The following is a 16,621-nucleotide window of genomic DNA, read 5'->3' on the forward strand; positions in this document are numbered from 1 at the left end:
GTGAGGAGAGAGGGATGAGGAGGACGAGAGATGTGAGAGAGAGGGTAGGAGGGCTGTAAAGAGAGGAGGGCTGAGTGGACAGAGAGAGAGAGGAGGGGAGAGAGGAAGAGAGCTGCTGAGCTCAGTGCAGGCTAGAGAAGGAACAGGGATGATGAGAACAACGCTTACAAGCTGGACAGAGTGGAAAGGAGAGGAAGAGAGTGATCCCTTAGGAGAGAGGAGAGGAGAGAGTGATCCTTTAGGAGAGAGGAGAGGAAGAGAGTGATCCTTTGGGAGTGATGAGAGGAGGAGAGTGATCCCTTAGGAAAGAGGAGAGGAAGAGTGGAGAGAGTGATCCCTTAGGAGAGAGGAGAGGAGAGAGTGATCCTTTAGGAGAGAGGAGAGAAGGAGAGTGATCACTTAGGAGAGAGGAGAGGAAGAGAGTGATCACTTATGAGAGAGGAGAGAGTGATCCCTTAGGAGAGAGGAGAGGGAAAATAAAGGAGATGAGAATTTAATTCAACCTTTATTTTGTTGGATAAAGTGGGATTTTATTCATAACCCATCTAACGTTTAAGGTGGTGGTAGAGTCAAACAAGAGTATGGCTGATCACTAGATGTCTAGCTAGCTAACTTATTACATTTAAGGAGCTATATTGACTTATTTAAACCCAGTTGTCTTTGGCTGAGAAGTGAATGGGACGACACAACGTCCTCTCAGCTAGCAATGGTTATTAGCCAATTGTCTACAGCTGTGTCAAACCACAAATTATGTCCGCTATTAGCCGTGATGCAAATTTTTGCTTTGTTAAATGTTAGCGATCTTAAAGTCCACTAGTTTTGGCATTAAAACAAATATTTTTGACCAAGTGGGAGTTCTCATTAGAATTATGGGGGAGACATTGCATATCCATAACTAGCCCAGTGACCAGTGAGAGCAGTTGATGGCTGTCGAGGAGCGGTATTAATCAAAGGTAGGCCTACAGGCAGTCTTGTGTACATTCTAAACATAGATACAGGCATGAAAGCATGAGTGCTGATTGAATAATCAAATGTACAGTTAGTTAGGATTTCCTAAGTTAAAATAAGATAGGAGGTCTGAGATAGGAGACAATCCAAAATGTCATCCTAAACTGAGAAGAGATAGGATTTCAGACTTTTGAAGTTTCTGTAATGAGGCCTCAAGAGTTCCAATCCAGTAACCTTGTAAGGATGTAAAGATAGCATTTCTCCAAGAGTGCTAGAAGCCCTTGGAGGATAAAGAGGAGGAGGAGGAGGCAGAGAGAAAGTTAATTACAGATGCTGTGCAGCACTAGATCAGGGTTTTGAGGAGGAAGAAGGAAACAAATGACAAACCTATTAGGGCCTCTATAAACCCACCAGTGGTATAGGTTTGATTTCAACATTGGGAGGATACAATAAGCGGGGGGTCTGCGGGTCCTCCCCCAAATTACACTGAATTTCCTGCATCATGGTGGATTTTTCTGCACCAATTTGAGATTTTTCTGCATCAGTTTACGGTGGAAATGTGTTTATTTAAAAGAAAACTAAACTCAGGCAGCAGGTGATAATTCTAAATATAATGGAATGCATTATAGCTCTAAGGCATTTTGTTTTGCTTTCAAATATTTATTCTCCTGTAGCCTACCTTTCTCATTTAATATTCTCCCTGATGAGTCAACAGCCTAGGTTAGACCTGGTCCAGGGCGATCTCCTACGTATAACGCCCTGTTACTCTCAATGCAATTTGCCTATTAAAGCGCTTCATCAGCCCGGTCGTCCGACTCTACAGACAAAACCGTTTCGTTACTCACCAAAGTAAACACATCGTTGGAAAGATGAAAGCCTTTTCTCCTGAAGCGCTACAGTTTGTAGTCCCCCACCTTTCAAATAAAGGGCACATTTGTACACTTAAATGTTTTATATCCACAGCGCATCGACTGTCTTCTTCTACCGGCGAATCGGCGCTCTCCGCTTTGTTTAGTCTACTCACTGCTGCCACCCATGTCGGGGATGATGCATTACATCTTAAATGGTGTTGTGAGACTCGCGTTGAGGAAGGAGTCTGATTAGCGGGAGAACATTTACGCTGAGTTAACTATGGCAAACGATCTCTTCAGAAAACATTTCGGGAAACATTTATGTAACTGTTGCCTTATAAAATTGACAAGTACAATAATTGGCACGTTGTTAGATGTGGTTGTAGGCCATTGTATTCCCATGCAATTAAAACCAGAGCTGAATTGTATTATTGGCATATGTTTTCTCATTCCCCTATTAAATGGTTTGATATTCTAAAGTAAGTTGTTTTTTACTTGCTCCTTCCTCAACGCGAGTCTCACAACACCATTTAAGATGTAATGCATCATCCCCGACATGGGTGGCAGCAGTGAGTAGACTAAACAAAGCGGAGAGCGCCGATTCGCCGGTAGAAGACAGTCGATGCGCTGTGGATATAAAACTTTTAAGTGTACAAATGTGCCCTTTATTTGAAAGGTGGGGGACTACAAACTGTAGCGCTTCAGGAGAAAAGGCTTTCATCTTTCCAACGATGTGTTTACTTTGGTGAGTAACGAAACGGTTTTGTCTGTAGAGTCGGACGACCGGGCTGATGAAGCGCTTTAATAGGCAAATTGCATTGAGAGTAACAGGGCGTTATACGTAGGAGATCGCCCTGGACCAGGTCTACAGCCTAGGTATGAATCGTAGCCAGCTAGCTAGCCAGCTTGGCCATATAGGCTAAATTAGGGCAGTTTGTTAGCTAACTATTGCTAACTAGCATAAAGTTACTAGCTACTAGACTCAGCCAGTCGCAAACCATCAAGCCTGCCATCCAATAATGTTTTTGGAAGCCAGATTGTTCTTTAGGAAGCTGAGACCTATGCTCCTCAACAACACTCCTCACTTGGAATTCACTGCAAGCAAGTACCGTTGGTGTCACGATTGGCAGCAGGACCAAACCATTTCATGTAAATAGAGAGGGGGGGCAATTGGCTCTCTGGAGGTTTACTTTTTTTTTTTATACAATATTTTTATTGAGAAACAGAGGCATTGACATTACAACTGGGACAAATATATTCATTCTCAAATTGTTTTTCTTTTACTTTTACCCACCCCTCCCCCCCCTCACTGCCTACCTCCCCCCCCTCACTGCCTACCTCCCCCCCTCCCCCCTCCATCCCTCCCTCCCTCCCAAAAGGTAGACAAAAACAAATTAGATGAATGACAGAAAATACATCATCAGAATAAGAATTGGGTTACCTGAGCTCTCGAATAGTAGGACCAGTAATAATAAAATAAAATAAAAACATATAATCACACATCACAATCTGACATCTCGGCTGAACTAGGTGGTTTCATACAGTGGATGGCTGTATATGCGTGGCAGACAGGCAGCGAGGTATGAGATGTTGACCCCAAGGTAATGCGCTCGGCGCAGGCAGACACAAAGGAGAGTACTACGGCGACACTTCATTAGCAGGAAGCTGTTCTACGAAACTAATCAGTGGTCTCCAGTGAGAGTAAAATCTATCTGAGGAACCTCTAAGTGTGAATTTTATTTTTTCTAATTTTAGGAGGAACATAATATCATTCAGCCATGCTTTGACCGAGGGAGGATTGGCAGATTTCCACAAAAGTAAAATCTTCCTGCGAGCGATCAGGGAAGCAAAGGAAACAACATTAGTCTGAATTGTCGTTAATGTCACTCCGTCCGGGGGCCTCCCAAAGATAGCTATGTGGGGGGACGGGTATATTTTAATTTTAAGGATTGTCGAGATCGAGTCAAAAAAAGATTCCCAGAAGTTAAGTAATTTGGAGCAGGACCAGAACATGTGTGTCAGATTACAGGTGGCTTGGCAACATCTTTGACATTGGTCATCATGTTTGTCTGGATAGAGTCTGGACAGTTTGGCCTTGCTGTAGTGGAGTCTATGCAGGACCTTAAACTGGATGAGACTAAGTCTGGCGCAGCTGGAGGACGCGTTCACAGTTCGAAGGGCTCCTTCCCAAAAGTCGTCAGACAAGGTGAGTTGCAACTCTCTCTCCCAGTCGGCCCTGGTCTTGCTGAACGGACGTCTCATTTGCTATAGAGAGCAGGTTATAAAAGTAGGAGACGTGACCTCTGCTCAAAGTTCTAGCACCAAGTATCAGGTCAACGCCGACTGTGGGCGGAGTCAGAGGAAACGAGGAGGAGTGGGTCCTTACAAAGTCTCGGAGCTGGAGATATCTAATGAAGTCTGAGCCGTTTAAGTCAAAGGCCGTGCGTAGTTGGTTAAAGCTGGCAAACACACCATCCATATATAAGTTCCCCACAGAGAGGAGGCCTTTCCTCTTTAAAGAGGCGAATCGGGAATCCAACTTTGCCGGCAGGAAGAGGTGATTACTGCACAAAGGGGTTGCTCGGGGGAGAGTGAGCCATCCGAAGTGTCATCTAACTTGAGCCCAGATCTTTAGAGTGCCAATTACCACCAGGTTGGACGTGAAATGAGGGAGAAAAGGGCAGGGCACTACATGCCAGGGCTTGAAGTAAGGAGGAGGAGCATGAGTCAGCCTCAACCTGGCACCAGTTTCTCTGGGGCGAGAGAAACCATAAAAGGATCTTATGGACATTAGCAGCCCAATAGTAGCCCTTTAGATCAGGCAGGCCAAGTCCACCCTGGGACCTCTCCCTCTGGAGAAGGGCTCTGCTGGCTCTCGCATGTTTACTCGCCCATATAAAAGAAGAGATCACACTGTTAATGGAGTTAAAGAAGGACGTAGGTAGGAAGATGGGTAGACACTTGACCGCCTGGACCCTCCCTGCCAAGGAGAGCGGTAAGAGGCCCCACCTCCGTAGATCATTCCTAACTGTGGCCGTTAGAGTAGAAAGGTTCTACTCCTTCAGAGCGCCAAAGGACCGTGTTATTGTGATGCCTAGATATTTGAATCCCGAGTCAGACAATCTAAAGGGTATCGATGATGATGTTAGCTCCTTGGCCAGCTGATTGGCGAGGAAGCATTCACTTTTCTGGATGTTCAATTTATACCCTGAGAGCCTACCAAAAGACTCCAAGAAAGAAAGAATGTGTGGGATAATCGACAAGGGGTCACGGACATAAAGAAGAAGATCGTCAGCATAGAGTGAGACTATGCTCTGTGTCTCCTCTCAGGATCCCCTTGAACCCCCTCTCCGCTCTCAGAGCGATAGCCAGCGGCTCTATTACTATCGCAAACAGAAGTGGGGAGAGTGGGCACCCCTGGCGTGTGCCACGGAAGAGAGGAAAGGGCTTAGAGCGTTGGGTGTTGGTGCAGACAGACGCATGAGGAGAAGAATATAGTAACCTGATCCAGGAGATGAGGTTCGCGCCAAAGCCAAACTTCTGCAGGGAAGTAGCTCCACTCCACCCTATCGGAAGCCTTTTCGGCGTCAAGTGCAATAATGGCCTCCGATTCAGTCTGAGAGGGTGGGGTGTGGACGACACTAAGGAGCCTCCGAACATTAGTAAAAGAGTGTCTCCCCTTTATGAACCCTGTCTGATCTTTCGATATCACCAAAGGTATAATAGATTCTAATCTACAGGCAAAAGTCTTGGCAAGTATCTTCACATCTACTGGTGAGAGACAGATGGGGTGATACGAAGCGCGGATCTTTGCCCTTCTTGAAAATCAGAGAGATGGATGCCTGCGTAAGGGGGGGCGGTAGGGAGCCCTGTTGGTGCGACTGATTAAACATTTCGAGTAGTAAAGGGGCTAGTTGATCCGAGAACCTCTTGTAAAACTTCACCGGGTACCCATCCGGTCCCGGGGACTTTCCGCTGTTCATTGACCGAATGGCATTCTTGATTTCAGAAAGCGTTAAAGGTGCATCTAGCATCTGTTGATCAACAAGCCGAAATTTGTGGTGTTTCCAATCGATCTAAAAATTCAAGTAGACCTGTTTCATCATTGGAGGACTCAGATGTATATAGATGGGAGTAGTATGCTTTAAATGTGTTGTTAATCTCTCCCGGATCAGAAGTAGGGGTGCCCTTTTCATCCTGAATTTGGCTAATATGGTTTGAAGCCATCCTGGCTTTTAGCTGGTGGGCTAGAAGACGACCAGCCTTGTCTCCATGCTCGTACATAGTTCCCCGAGAGTGAAGGAGGAGACACTCTGCATCTCTTGTCAAGAGAAGGTCCAGCTCAGTTCGGAGGGTCAGCCTCTCTTTGTACAGGTCAGGCGTCGAACTGTTCGAGAGTAGAGTGTCTAGGTTGGATATGGACTCCTCTAACTCCCTTTGGCGTGCTCTGCGAGTCTTGTTAATGTGGGAAGTATAAGAGATAATCCTCCTCCTAAGAAAGGCTTTAATAGTTTCCCACAATAGGGACGCAGATGTCTCAGCATTCTGGTTTGTTTCACAAAAGTATGTAATTGATTCAGAAATGGACAGACATCACAGATGGAAGTAGTCTTTTGTCAATAATAAAATAATCTATACGTGAAAATGAACGATGTCTGTGGGAGAAGAAATAATATTGTCTAGCAGAGGGGTGTAAAGACCTCCATGGGTCAGCATAGCCAAATCGGTCCATGAAAGTAGAGAGTATCTGAGTAGATTTGGAAATTGTCACCGGCTTCGGGCTAGACCTATCCCATCTTGGGTCCATAACGCAATTCAGGTCGCCTCCAAATATCAGTGAGTGAGAGTTCAAATTTGGAACACAAGTATTCAAGGAGATTATCCTCACTGCCTGCCCGCCACCAGCCGTCACTCCAGTCACATCAGCCATGGGTCAGAGTACCAGGTCAAAAGTGTCATCCTGAAACGTGTGCTACAACAAATAAGGAATACAAAGTATGAATAAACAGTAAAGTACAAAAACAAAGGAAACATAGCAATCAGTGTGACTAGATAAAAGGTGACCGTAGAAGTGTCCCCGTCTGCACCCATTGAGCGCAACCATTCTATCTTGCATCTCCTTTCAAGGTTAGCATGTCCACACCCACCCTCCACCCGCCCCAGCCCCCAGCTCCCACCCTCCCCAAGGACCCACCCTATGCTCTCACTATCCCTCAACCCAAGGCACCCATACGTATCCTCCACCTTCCTAGTCCCCCCCAGAGCTCCTACCTTCCACCCTGTCCCACTTCGCCCTCCCAAACCATGGTATCTATTCCTAGTCCCAATTCCATGCTCCACCCCTCCCCCCAAAATAACAATCCCTGTGCTTAGCGTAATCTTCCCTTCCATCTTCTAACTATTCTTCCTTCTCCAAGGGCCTCTATTACCCACCTGTAAATATAATTATAACCCCAATGGTTTCAAGTATAAACAGTTGGAAACAACAACAACTAACAGATGTTGTACAAACCTTGTACTGGAAAAGCAGCAGTTGCAATTGCCTCAAACAAAAGGTTAGTTAAAATAATAATAATAATAATAATAAAGAACGCTGAAGTATAGAGGCTAATAACAGCAATATAGCCCAGTGTGCTGTCATCAGCAGTAGTGTCTCATGAATAACATTGCAAACCGCTGAGAACATTAAATAGGCATTATCACATTATCAACAGCTGTTTAGACAGCTCAGTGCATTGTGGAACATAACTGCACATTATATCAGAACAATACAGCGAACAATATCCCAAGACTATGTAACTGCGTGGGAGTGACCGTGAACACCGAACAATGATTCTTGTTGGCTACCGTAGTTATGGCCGTCAGCAGTAACAGACCAGACCGTTCAATGAGAAAGCCAGAGAATATAATAGTGATAGCAGTTGTACACAATAGTAGCTACCTAACTCCCGAAAATTCGAGCCAACTCTAGGAGTCTTCTGACCAAGATAAGCGAGAAGGGCATCCGGAGGCTCCATTAAGGCACATTAGCGCTGAATGTTAACTGTACTAGCCCAGCCAGTGGCTAAGCTAGCCAGTCAAGCCAACCAACACCAGCACTCAACATTCCCCGGACAAAAGACAGCCCTCATGATAGAGTAGTTCCCCAGTCTTGCCCGGCAGTGACCAAGCAGTCCTCGGTAGCTGAAAAGAAAAAGTCCACAGTCCGAGTCCAGCTGGTCATTGAGCTAGCCAGCCATCCAGCTATCCCTCGCACACTGACGGCACCATATCCAGTCCTAGACTCCGAGCTAGCCACAGTCTGTCGCCCAGTCCCAAACAGATCCACTTGAGCACGCAAATAAACTAGATAAGAATAATAAAAAAGTGTAAAAGTGCATGCGGGTTTCAATGTTCGGGTAGAAAAAGGTACGCGTCTGTATTGCTAGTAATAACGCCAAAATCGTTATTGGTCGTTCCAACGGCCATGTTAGACAACTTTATTCCGGGCCCTCTCGGTAGCTAGTCACGAACATGATGGCCTCCTCGACCGAGGCGAACCTCTTCTTGGCCCCGTTCTTCGTAGTGATCTGCAGGCGAGCAGGGTACTGGATTGCCGGTCTGAGGCCTATGTTATACAACTTTGCCATGACGTCTCGGTATCGTGTGCATTGCTCAAGGACCTCTTGACTGTAGTCCTCAAAGATTTGGATCGGTGTACCACGGTACCAGAGGCTATCCCGTCTCTTACGGGCCTCACGGACAATGAAGTCCGCTCAAAACTTTAGTTTTTGAGATAAAATTCACACTATCAAGTAATGAAAATGTTTCATGTGTAACAGTTGTGGACCCGTCCCACCAAGAACACACACAGAGGCCCTGGTTGGATGATGTGGCTCTTTACTCAGGTAGCTGCAATGGTTGGTTCAAACATAAAAAAGGAAATTAGCTCCTCCACTGGCTCTGGCTTCGCATAGCAGAGAGCTAGAAGACTGCTTTAGTACAAAACATATATAGATTTTACATGAAATACATTCCAATTCCAAGACCTTTAACAAAAGTTAACAAGAGATGATCGTATAGTGGTTTTAACATTAATGCTTTGCAATGAATTCAATACAATCTTATTTTACTTGTTTTTAACCTGCATCATCCTATTATTTTATAAAGAAATGAATAGAGAACATACCAACATATTGAAGGTAACAAAAATTAATAAATAATTGCCTTACATCACCACCTGGTGGTGAATAGAAAATAGAGCGGGCAAGCACGTTGCTGCCTTAAAGAACGTGGCGGCTAATATGCATTCGTTAACTTAAGCCTTAAGATACAGAACACTGTGCAACAACAATTACCTGCAATGGTTGGTTCAAACATAAAAAAGGAAATTAGCTCCTCCACTGGCTCTGACTTCTATAAGGGAAATAATAATGACTTTGGTTACAAAATTAGTAGGGCCTAGCCTACTACTAGCCTACCAACCTAACGTGGCGCGATTACATGCAGCTTACAACTAACGTGGTGCGATTACATGCAAAATGAAAATGCACCAACGTAATAGCCTGTCAACTACTGTTGCATATTGCCTAAGATGAGAAACGAACAGTGGATTCCTAAGTTAACTTGAAGGTAGAATATGATATTTTTTGCAGAGAAGCACTGGAACGTGACTTACCGCATAGCAGAGAGCTAGAAGACTGCTAAGGGCATCCGGTTTCCGTTCACGTTTATAGACTTTAAAGGTACCAGTAGATGGCGCTAACTGAACCTCTCATTGCAGGACAAACAATACAAAGATTATAATACATACTTTAGCAGGAATTTCACAATTAAACACTAAGTACTTATTCAACCTGTTACACATGGACATTGGAGATTTATAGAGTGTGTATTTGCAGTAGCTGCATACAGTACTGTTTACTGTACAATGTTTTGATGTGCTGTGGGCTCAGCCCCTAATAAGGGAGAATGGATGGAGGGATTACATTTGCTCCCTTGGCAAGTAGTTAATCAATTCGCCAGGATATCCGTCAGTATCCTACAGTAGCTATATACAGACAGCCAGAAAAGCCATGTCATCAAATTGTCCCTTTACATAAGAAAATATTGTTTTTGTTCACAGATTGGATTCAATCTGGATCAATACAATTTTTAAACCCAGCATCCCCGTGATGTGTCATATAGGCTACAAAAACATTGTTTTCATCATTAATTTTCATAAAAGTTTATTGTAGGACTAATGATGTAATTTGCGCAGGTAGGGTAGATAGATGTGCGCTATATTGCAACTCTCCTTTTTAAAAGTATAATGTTGCTCTAATCGGGCTAAAACTATAACAGGATGATCGTATCGCTAAGGGACAGCTTACGATGGGTTCAGACCGACCCCAGAAAGTATCTCTTGGGTAAGGTATACCTTGGCTAAGGAGACTCTGGGAAACAGCGCGTCAGCTCAAGGGAGAGCTTACAATGTACCTTCAGAAGCTCGATTTACGGTATACCTTGGGAAGAGCTGTTTCCCAGAGCCTCCTTAGCCAAGGTATACCTTAGCCTAAGAAGGCTCTGGGAAACGATGCGCCACCTAGAGGGAGAACTTACGACTTATCTTACAATGAACGTAGCGCTACGATGGCTCTGGGAAACGCGGCCCTGGATTGTACAAACTGTAGAATATTTCCACAATGTACGTCATATTTCTTCACAAATACCTCACAGAACAGGAGGGAGTGCTTGCATCAGTGCGTTGATGAGCTTATTTTAACCACCCCTTCCCCTCCACCATGCTCCAGGTATGACTTTGTGGAAGTGGAGGACATATCAGAGACCAGCAGCATCATCTGGGGCCGCTGGTGTGGCCAGAGAACGCCCCCCCTCCTCACTTCAAACACCAACCTGCTCAAGGTCACCTTCAAGTCTGACGACTACTTTGTAGCCAAGCCTGGCTTCAAGCTCTACTACTCCCTACTGGTGAGAGAAGGACACACACAGACACACACACACACACACACACACACACAATGGGCCTCATTCACCAATATCTTCTAGGCTCCATTGGTCAATTTCTTCCTTAGACCGTTTCTAATGAAAGCTCCTGTTTGATGTGTTCGTAAACTGCTGATGAGTTTGCAGATTTCGCACCTGCCTTCTCATAATGATGAATCCTATTGTTTCGTAAATTGAAAGAATGCCTCAGTTCTCCCAAATTAGCATAGGTAAACACCCTGCCAACCCCATAAGGCAATGTTGTGTCAGGTGCATTCACAAGTCAGAGGACCGCAGATCAAATCCAGTGTGGGTAATCAGAATCAGATGTTTATTTAGCCAAGTAGGTTTACACCTACGAGGAAATTTGCCTTGGTATGTTGAGGCATGATAATAAACATAGAGCAAGAACAAGAAAGAACAAAAATACAATAACAAAGTGATGCAATACAATCTACAATAGCCTACAATATACAAAAATGCACAAAATACACAAAGGGGTGAGGGTGAAAACGAGCGACACACACAGGAATCACAGCAGGCCCAAATGAAGATCTAAAGATGGTGGAGCAGCGGACATATTTAGTAGCATCAGTAGTGGATGTAAAATAACACAAAGAAAGATGCCTGGGATGCTGTTAGCCTACTCGTTCAGTGAATACTGAACAACAGTTGGTGTACAACAGTTGAGCTGGACCAGCACATCTGAGCTATTATTGAAAAGACAGCATTCTCACTTTGTAAAATTATGAAAACAATTATCAAAATATATTACAAGTGATACAAATATGATTGTATTCCATTCCTACAATATTATACAACTGTAGAATTGAAGTGTACATGTATTTTGTACAAATGTCTGCACCCCTGTAGCCTAATTACGACAGCTCTTCTGTGTTTGTAGATTCTAGCTAAGGTGAGAAAACAGAGGTGAATCCGCTGTTTTCCCAGATGAGAAAACAGAGGTGAATCCGCTGTTTACTTAGATGAGAAAACATATGGGAAACAGCAGTGAATGCCAGAATTTTCATGGAAACTTCTTAAGTGGGGTTTACAAAGAAATCTCTTCGTAAACCTACTTCGTAACTTTGTTCGTGAATGAGACCCAATGTTCCCTCAGCTTTAAAAGCACAGTGTTCTCTCAGCTGTTCAGACACATTCTCCTCACCAGAGAGACAGGAGAGGGAGAGTTTTAGTTTTATTAAACCAGTCACTGGAAAGCACTACACTTTCCCATCAAGGCCAATATGCCACAACACTCTGGCGTTGCTGTCCGCTGTTAGAGGATATGAGCCTGTGGTCTTTCTGTTCAGCAGGCCTCTCTCGCTCTGTCATCACCAGGAGAGACACGTCCTCTAATGTCCCCCCACAGCACCTTCTGTCTTCTCCTTCCTCATCCCTCTCAAATCAGTCTCAGAAGTGCACTTTCTGAAGCAGAGAAAACGGCCATTAACAAGATGTCAGGATGTCCAACTCATCTTATAGCTTATATCCCCCACACAGATCACACACACACACACACCCACGTTCCCCTCCACTGGCTCCAGTGCGGTGCTTCATTTAGTAGGTAATTTGTTCACTCCAGACCTGTCCTAGAGATAAGGCTGAGGTGGAGAGGGGGAGTGTGGGAGAGGAGGAGAGGAAGGAGGGAACAGGTGTCTCAGATCGTATCACCCTGACAGCTAATAACTCCTCCTGAACAACCTGAGCTGAGAGGGAGAGGGACTGAGAGAGGGAGGGAGAGAGGGAGAGTGGAAATGAGTGGAGGTGTTGGTAATTTCTGATAGTACAAAACTTCACAGGAGACCCAAGTAGGGTTGGGCATCGTTTGGATTTTAACGATTCCGATTCTTCTTTTCGATTCCGGTTCTTAACGATTCTCGATTCCGATTCTTTGATGGGTGGGGTCAAAACAGGCTGCACGCTTATTTCACAGAAGAAACATTTATTTGTAATAATCTTTTAAAAACAAGTCATTCAAAATTCATTTCATACAGTTGAACCTGTGAATTCACATAGTTTAATTTGGTGTGTGTGACAGTGAATCTGTGTGTGAAAGAGTGAATAGGGATGCGTCAGCTGTGTGTGTGTGTGTGTGTGTGTGTGTGACCCTTCTCTCTACCCACAACCCCCCTCTCTCTACCCACAACTCCCCTCTCCAATCCTGCCAATCCCTTGAGACAACCTGCATCTCCCAGAATGGGAGAATCTTTTCAAAACCTCCACACCCCCTCCCTCTCCTCTCCCTCCATCCCTCCCTCTTCTCTCCTTGCGTCCCTCCACCTTCTCCTCTCCCTTCATCCCTCTCCATCCTCTCCTCATCCTTCCTCCCTGTCCTCCTCTCCTCTCCCTGCATCCCTCCATCCTCTCCTTTCCTCTCCCTCCATCCCTCCTCCCTCCCCTCTCCTCCTCCCCCTCCATCCCACCATCCTCTCCTCTCATCCATCCCTCTCCTCTCCCTGCATCCCTCCTCCCTCCCTCACCTCTCCCTCCATCCCTCTCTCCTCCTCCCCCTCCATCCCACCATCCTCCCTGCATCCCTCCATCCTCTCCTCTTTCCTCTCCCTCCATCCCTCCTCCTCTCCCTCTTCCCTCACCTCTCCATCCATCCCTCCTCCCTCTCCTCATCTCCCTCCATCCCTCCCTCTCCTCCTCTCCCTCTTCCCTCACCTCTCCCTTCATCCTTCCTCCCTGTCCTCCTCTCCTCTCCCTGCATCCCTCCATCCTCTCCCTCACCTCCCCCTCCATCCCACCATCCTCTCCTCCTCTCCCTGCATCCCTCCATCCTCTCCTCTCCCTCCATCCCTCCCTCTCCTCCTCTCCCTCACCTCTCCATCCATCCCTCCTCCCTCCCTCTCCTCCTCTCCCTCTATCCCTCCCTCACCTCTCCCTTCATCCTTCCTCCCTGTCCTCCTCTCCTCTCCCTGCATCCCTCCATCCTCTCCCTCTTCCCTCACCTCTCCTCCTCCATCCCACCATCCTCTCCTCTCCCTCCATCCCTCCCCTCTCATCCATCCCTCTCCTCCTCTCCTTGCATCCCTCCATCCTCTCCTCCTTTCCTCTCCCTCCTCCCTCCCTCTCCATCCCTCCCTCTCCTCCTCCATCCTCTTCGCCTTTCCTCTCCCTCCATCCCTCCTTCTCCTCCTCTCCCTCACCTCTCCATCCATCCCTCCTCCCTCCCTCTCCTCCATCCCTCCTTCTCCTCCTCTCCCTCTTCCCTCACCTCTCTCCTCTCCCTCCATCCCACAGTGGTACACACACACAGTGGTACTTAAACATACTGAGCTCCCACTGACAGGCTGACCTGGTGTAGAATATCCAAAGAGCAAATATACAAAACACATCCTAGTCCAGGCTAGCAGGTATAAACACTCCCTAAATTAGAAACAGTTCTTGTTGAGAAAAATAAGCATATCTGCCTTCTCAGGCAGTAGGCGCGGGCGTTCAGCACAGATTGTGTCTCCCGCAGTGGAGAACACTCGTTCACTAGGAGTAGAGGAGGCCTGGACACACAAATGAAAAGGCCATGTCTGACAGGAGAGGATAAGTCATTCGCTGGTTCCACCACCAGGCAGCAGGGTCATCAGACATCACGGTTGGTGGCGTATCTGTATACATCTGCATCTCCTTCTCTGCCTTTGTCCTGGACGGACTTCGACCTCTGCTGTGACGACATCTTTAGTGCATACTCATCAGAAAAAAGCTCCTCCAGCGGAGACTTTCTGGGACGTTTGCAGGGAGGGGGTTGCTAAACAAACAAACAAAGAATAGGGTTATCACAAAAAAAGTTAAAACATCCATTAAAGACATAGATCATTATTAAGATTAAGAACCCATCAAATTTCAGCTATCATACTTACATTCTCCTCTTCCTCGCTCTCCACTCCGTCCTCATTCTCATGCCTTTTCTCGGACCGCATTAAGAGTGTGACACCACCATCTTCTCCATGATCATCCTCTGTTGTCTACAGAGAAAATAATTGGCATTTACTGTAGATCAAAATTTTAATAACTGAAGAGGAGACGGTATATATTTGTACATGAATGACATTTCACCTGCTCAGAGTCAGTCAGCTTTCCCTTGATCCGGTCCCAGACAGTGGCACTTGTCCATCTTTTGTTTGAAACGTGGATCTAATGCAGTGGCCACTTCAAGAAAGCTCCTGATGTCATCACTCTGCAAAACATAAATATTCTTTAAATATACGATTAAGTCACAGGAATAGAATTATTTAATTTATTCTTCATTCATTTCTTTATAGCCGCCTCAGTCATTTACCTGGTACCGCTTGGACAGGTTTGCCCAAACTTGCTTCTTAAGGTTGGATACAAATACTGTGTCTCCCTCTTCCACAGTAAAATGCACCTCTAGCTTTTGGAGAATTGGCAGAATCTGACTGCATGTTGGGTTCTTTTCAGTAGAAACGCAGAGCGTGGACGTGAAGAGAACTCTCATCACACTGATGAAGTCCTCTGCCTTCCGAAAATCTTCATCTGTCAGCCTAGAAAGTCTGTGTGACAAAGAATACAATTTCTGAGTTCAAAATATTGATTGTCGTTCTTCTCTATAAAAAAAACCAATATGCAAATTAGTATTTTATATTGTCCACATTAATCGTTATTCTTGCATTGTTGTTACATTTTAATCACCTTACATTTGCAATACCTGTAGCCTACTGTTAATTTGCACCTAACATTTTCACTACCTCCATTAGCACAGTGACAGCTCTCAGTAGTAGACTATCACTAGACTATCACTTCACTGCTGCTGTGTTTGAAATGTCCCTCCGGATCAAGTAAGTATCTATCCATCTCTCTTATCTATGACTACCTGTCCCTCTCCATATTCTTTCTCAGTCGTTGGTCCAAGCTGGCTGCTTGAATTGCAGGGTATTGTTCTAGGAATCTCTCCAGCATTTGAAACAGAGAATTCCAGCGGGTTCTCACGTCTAGAATGAGTGAGTGTTGAGGCAGCTCTGACACAAACAAGAACATTACATTATAGTCATTTAGAAGATGCTTTTATCCAAAGCGACTTACAATAATTGCATTTAATGTCGGTACTAGTCAAATGTACTACTACTCGCCAGAACTCAGAACAGTTGAATAATAAGAAAATCACAAATACATAGAGGCATTACTTTAGATACCATGCACAATGGTCAAATGAAGGGAACTCAGTGACTCTTACTTAGAAGATCCTGCTTCTCCCGCAGAACCACCTTCGCCATTAAGGACCTCTTCATCCACACGATGATGGTACGGATCTTCGCCGTCCACTGAGTGACTGCAGTCAGGCAGTACACACTTTGTGCTGCTAGATTGAGTGTGTGAGCAAAGCAGCCCAGCTTCACAAACCGCAGGCATTTTATGGCTACATCCATATTGGATGCATTGTCAACGGTGACAGCCACTACCTTGTCAAAGATGCCGAGTTCTGTTAGGACGTCGCCGATTTCCTCTGCCACGACAGGTCCTGTCTGCGCAGTGTACACGGCTTTCGTTTGGAGCACTTTTTGTTTCATTTTTCCCTCGACTAAATAGTGTGCTGTCACAGTAAGGTAGTGATTTTGTGCAATGCTAGTCCAGCCATCACAAGTGAGAGCAACAGAATGGACTTCACTTAACTCAGATATTACATTGGCCTTTTCTACAGTATACCATGCTGGGATTAATTTATTTGCCAAACAGTCCCTGGTAGGTGGCGTGTACTTGGGGTTGATGGAATGTATCATATCTCTGCAAACACAAAAACAAACATAACGTTACTGTTACTCTAGGTCAGGGTGGTGAGTAGCTAGCTAGCTAGAGCTAGCTATCTTAGCTAGCACTAGAATAGCTGAGGGTGGGTCAAGGTG

At 45.3% G+C, this 16,621-nt stretch overlaps 1 protein-coding gene across 1 annotated transcript in view; it reads left to right on the forward strand.

Annotated features, from left to right (window-relative positions):
* pdgfd (platelet derived growth factor d) overlaps positions 1-16,621 on the forward strand; it is a gene marked incomplete at both ends in the record, with an annotated part of 171,313 nt that overhangs the window by 86,888 nt on the left and 67,804 nt on the right. The window contains one exon of the mRNA XM_084461885.1: positions 10,571-10,748. Coding sequence (XP_084318011.1) covers positions 10,571-10,748 — 178 coding nt within the window. The remainder of the gene's footprint in view (positions 1-10,570; positions 10,749-16,621) is intronic.

The sequence above is a fragment of the Borostomias antarcticus genome (genome assembly GCF_949987555.1).
Source record: "Borostomias antarcticus genome assembly, chromosome: 1".
In the NCBI taxonomy this organism is placed as follows: domain Eukaryota; kingdom Metazoa; phylum Chordata; class Actinopteri; order Stomiiformes; family Stomiidae; genus Borostomias; species Borostomias antarcticus.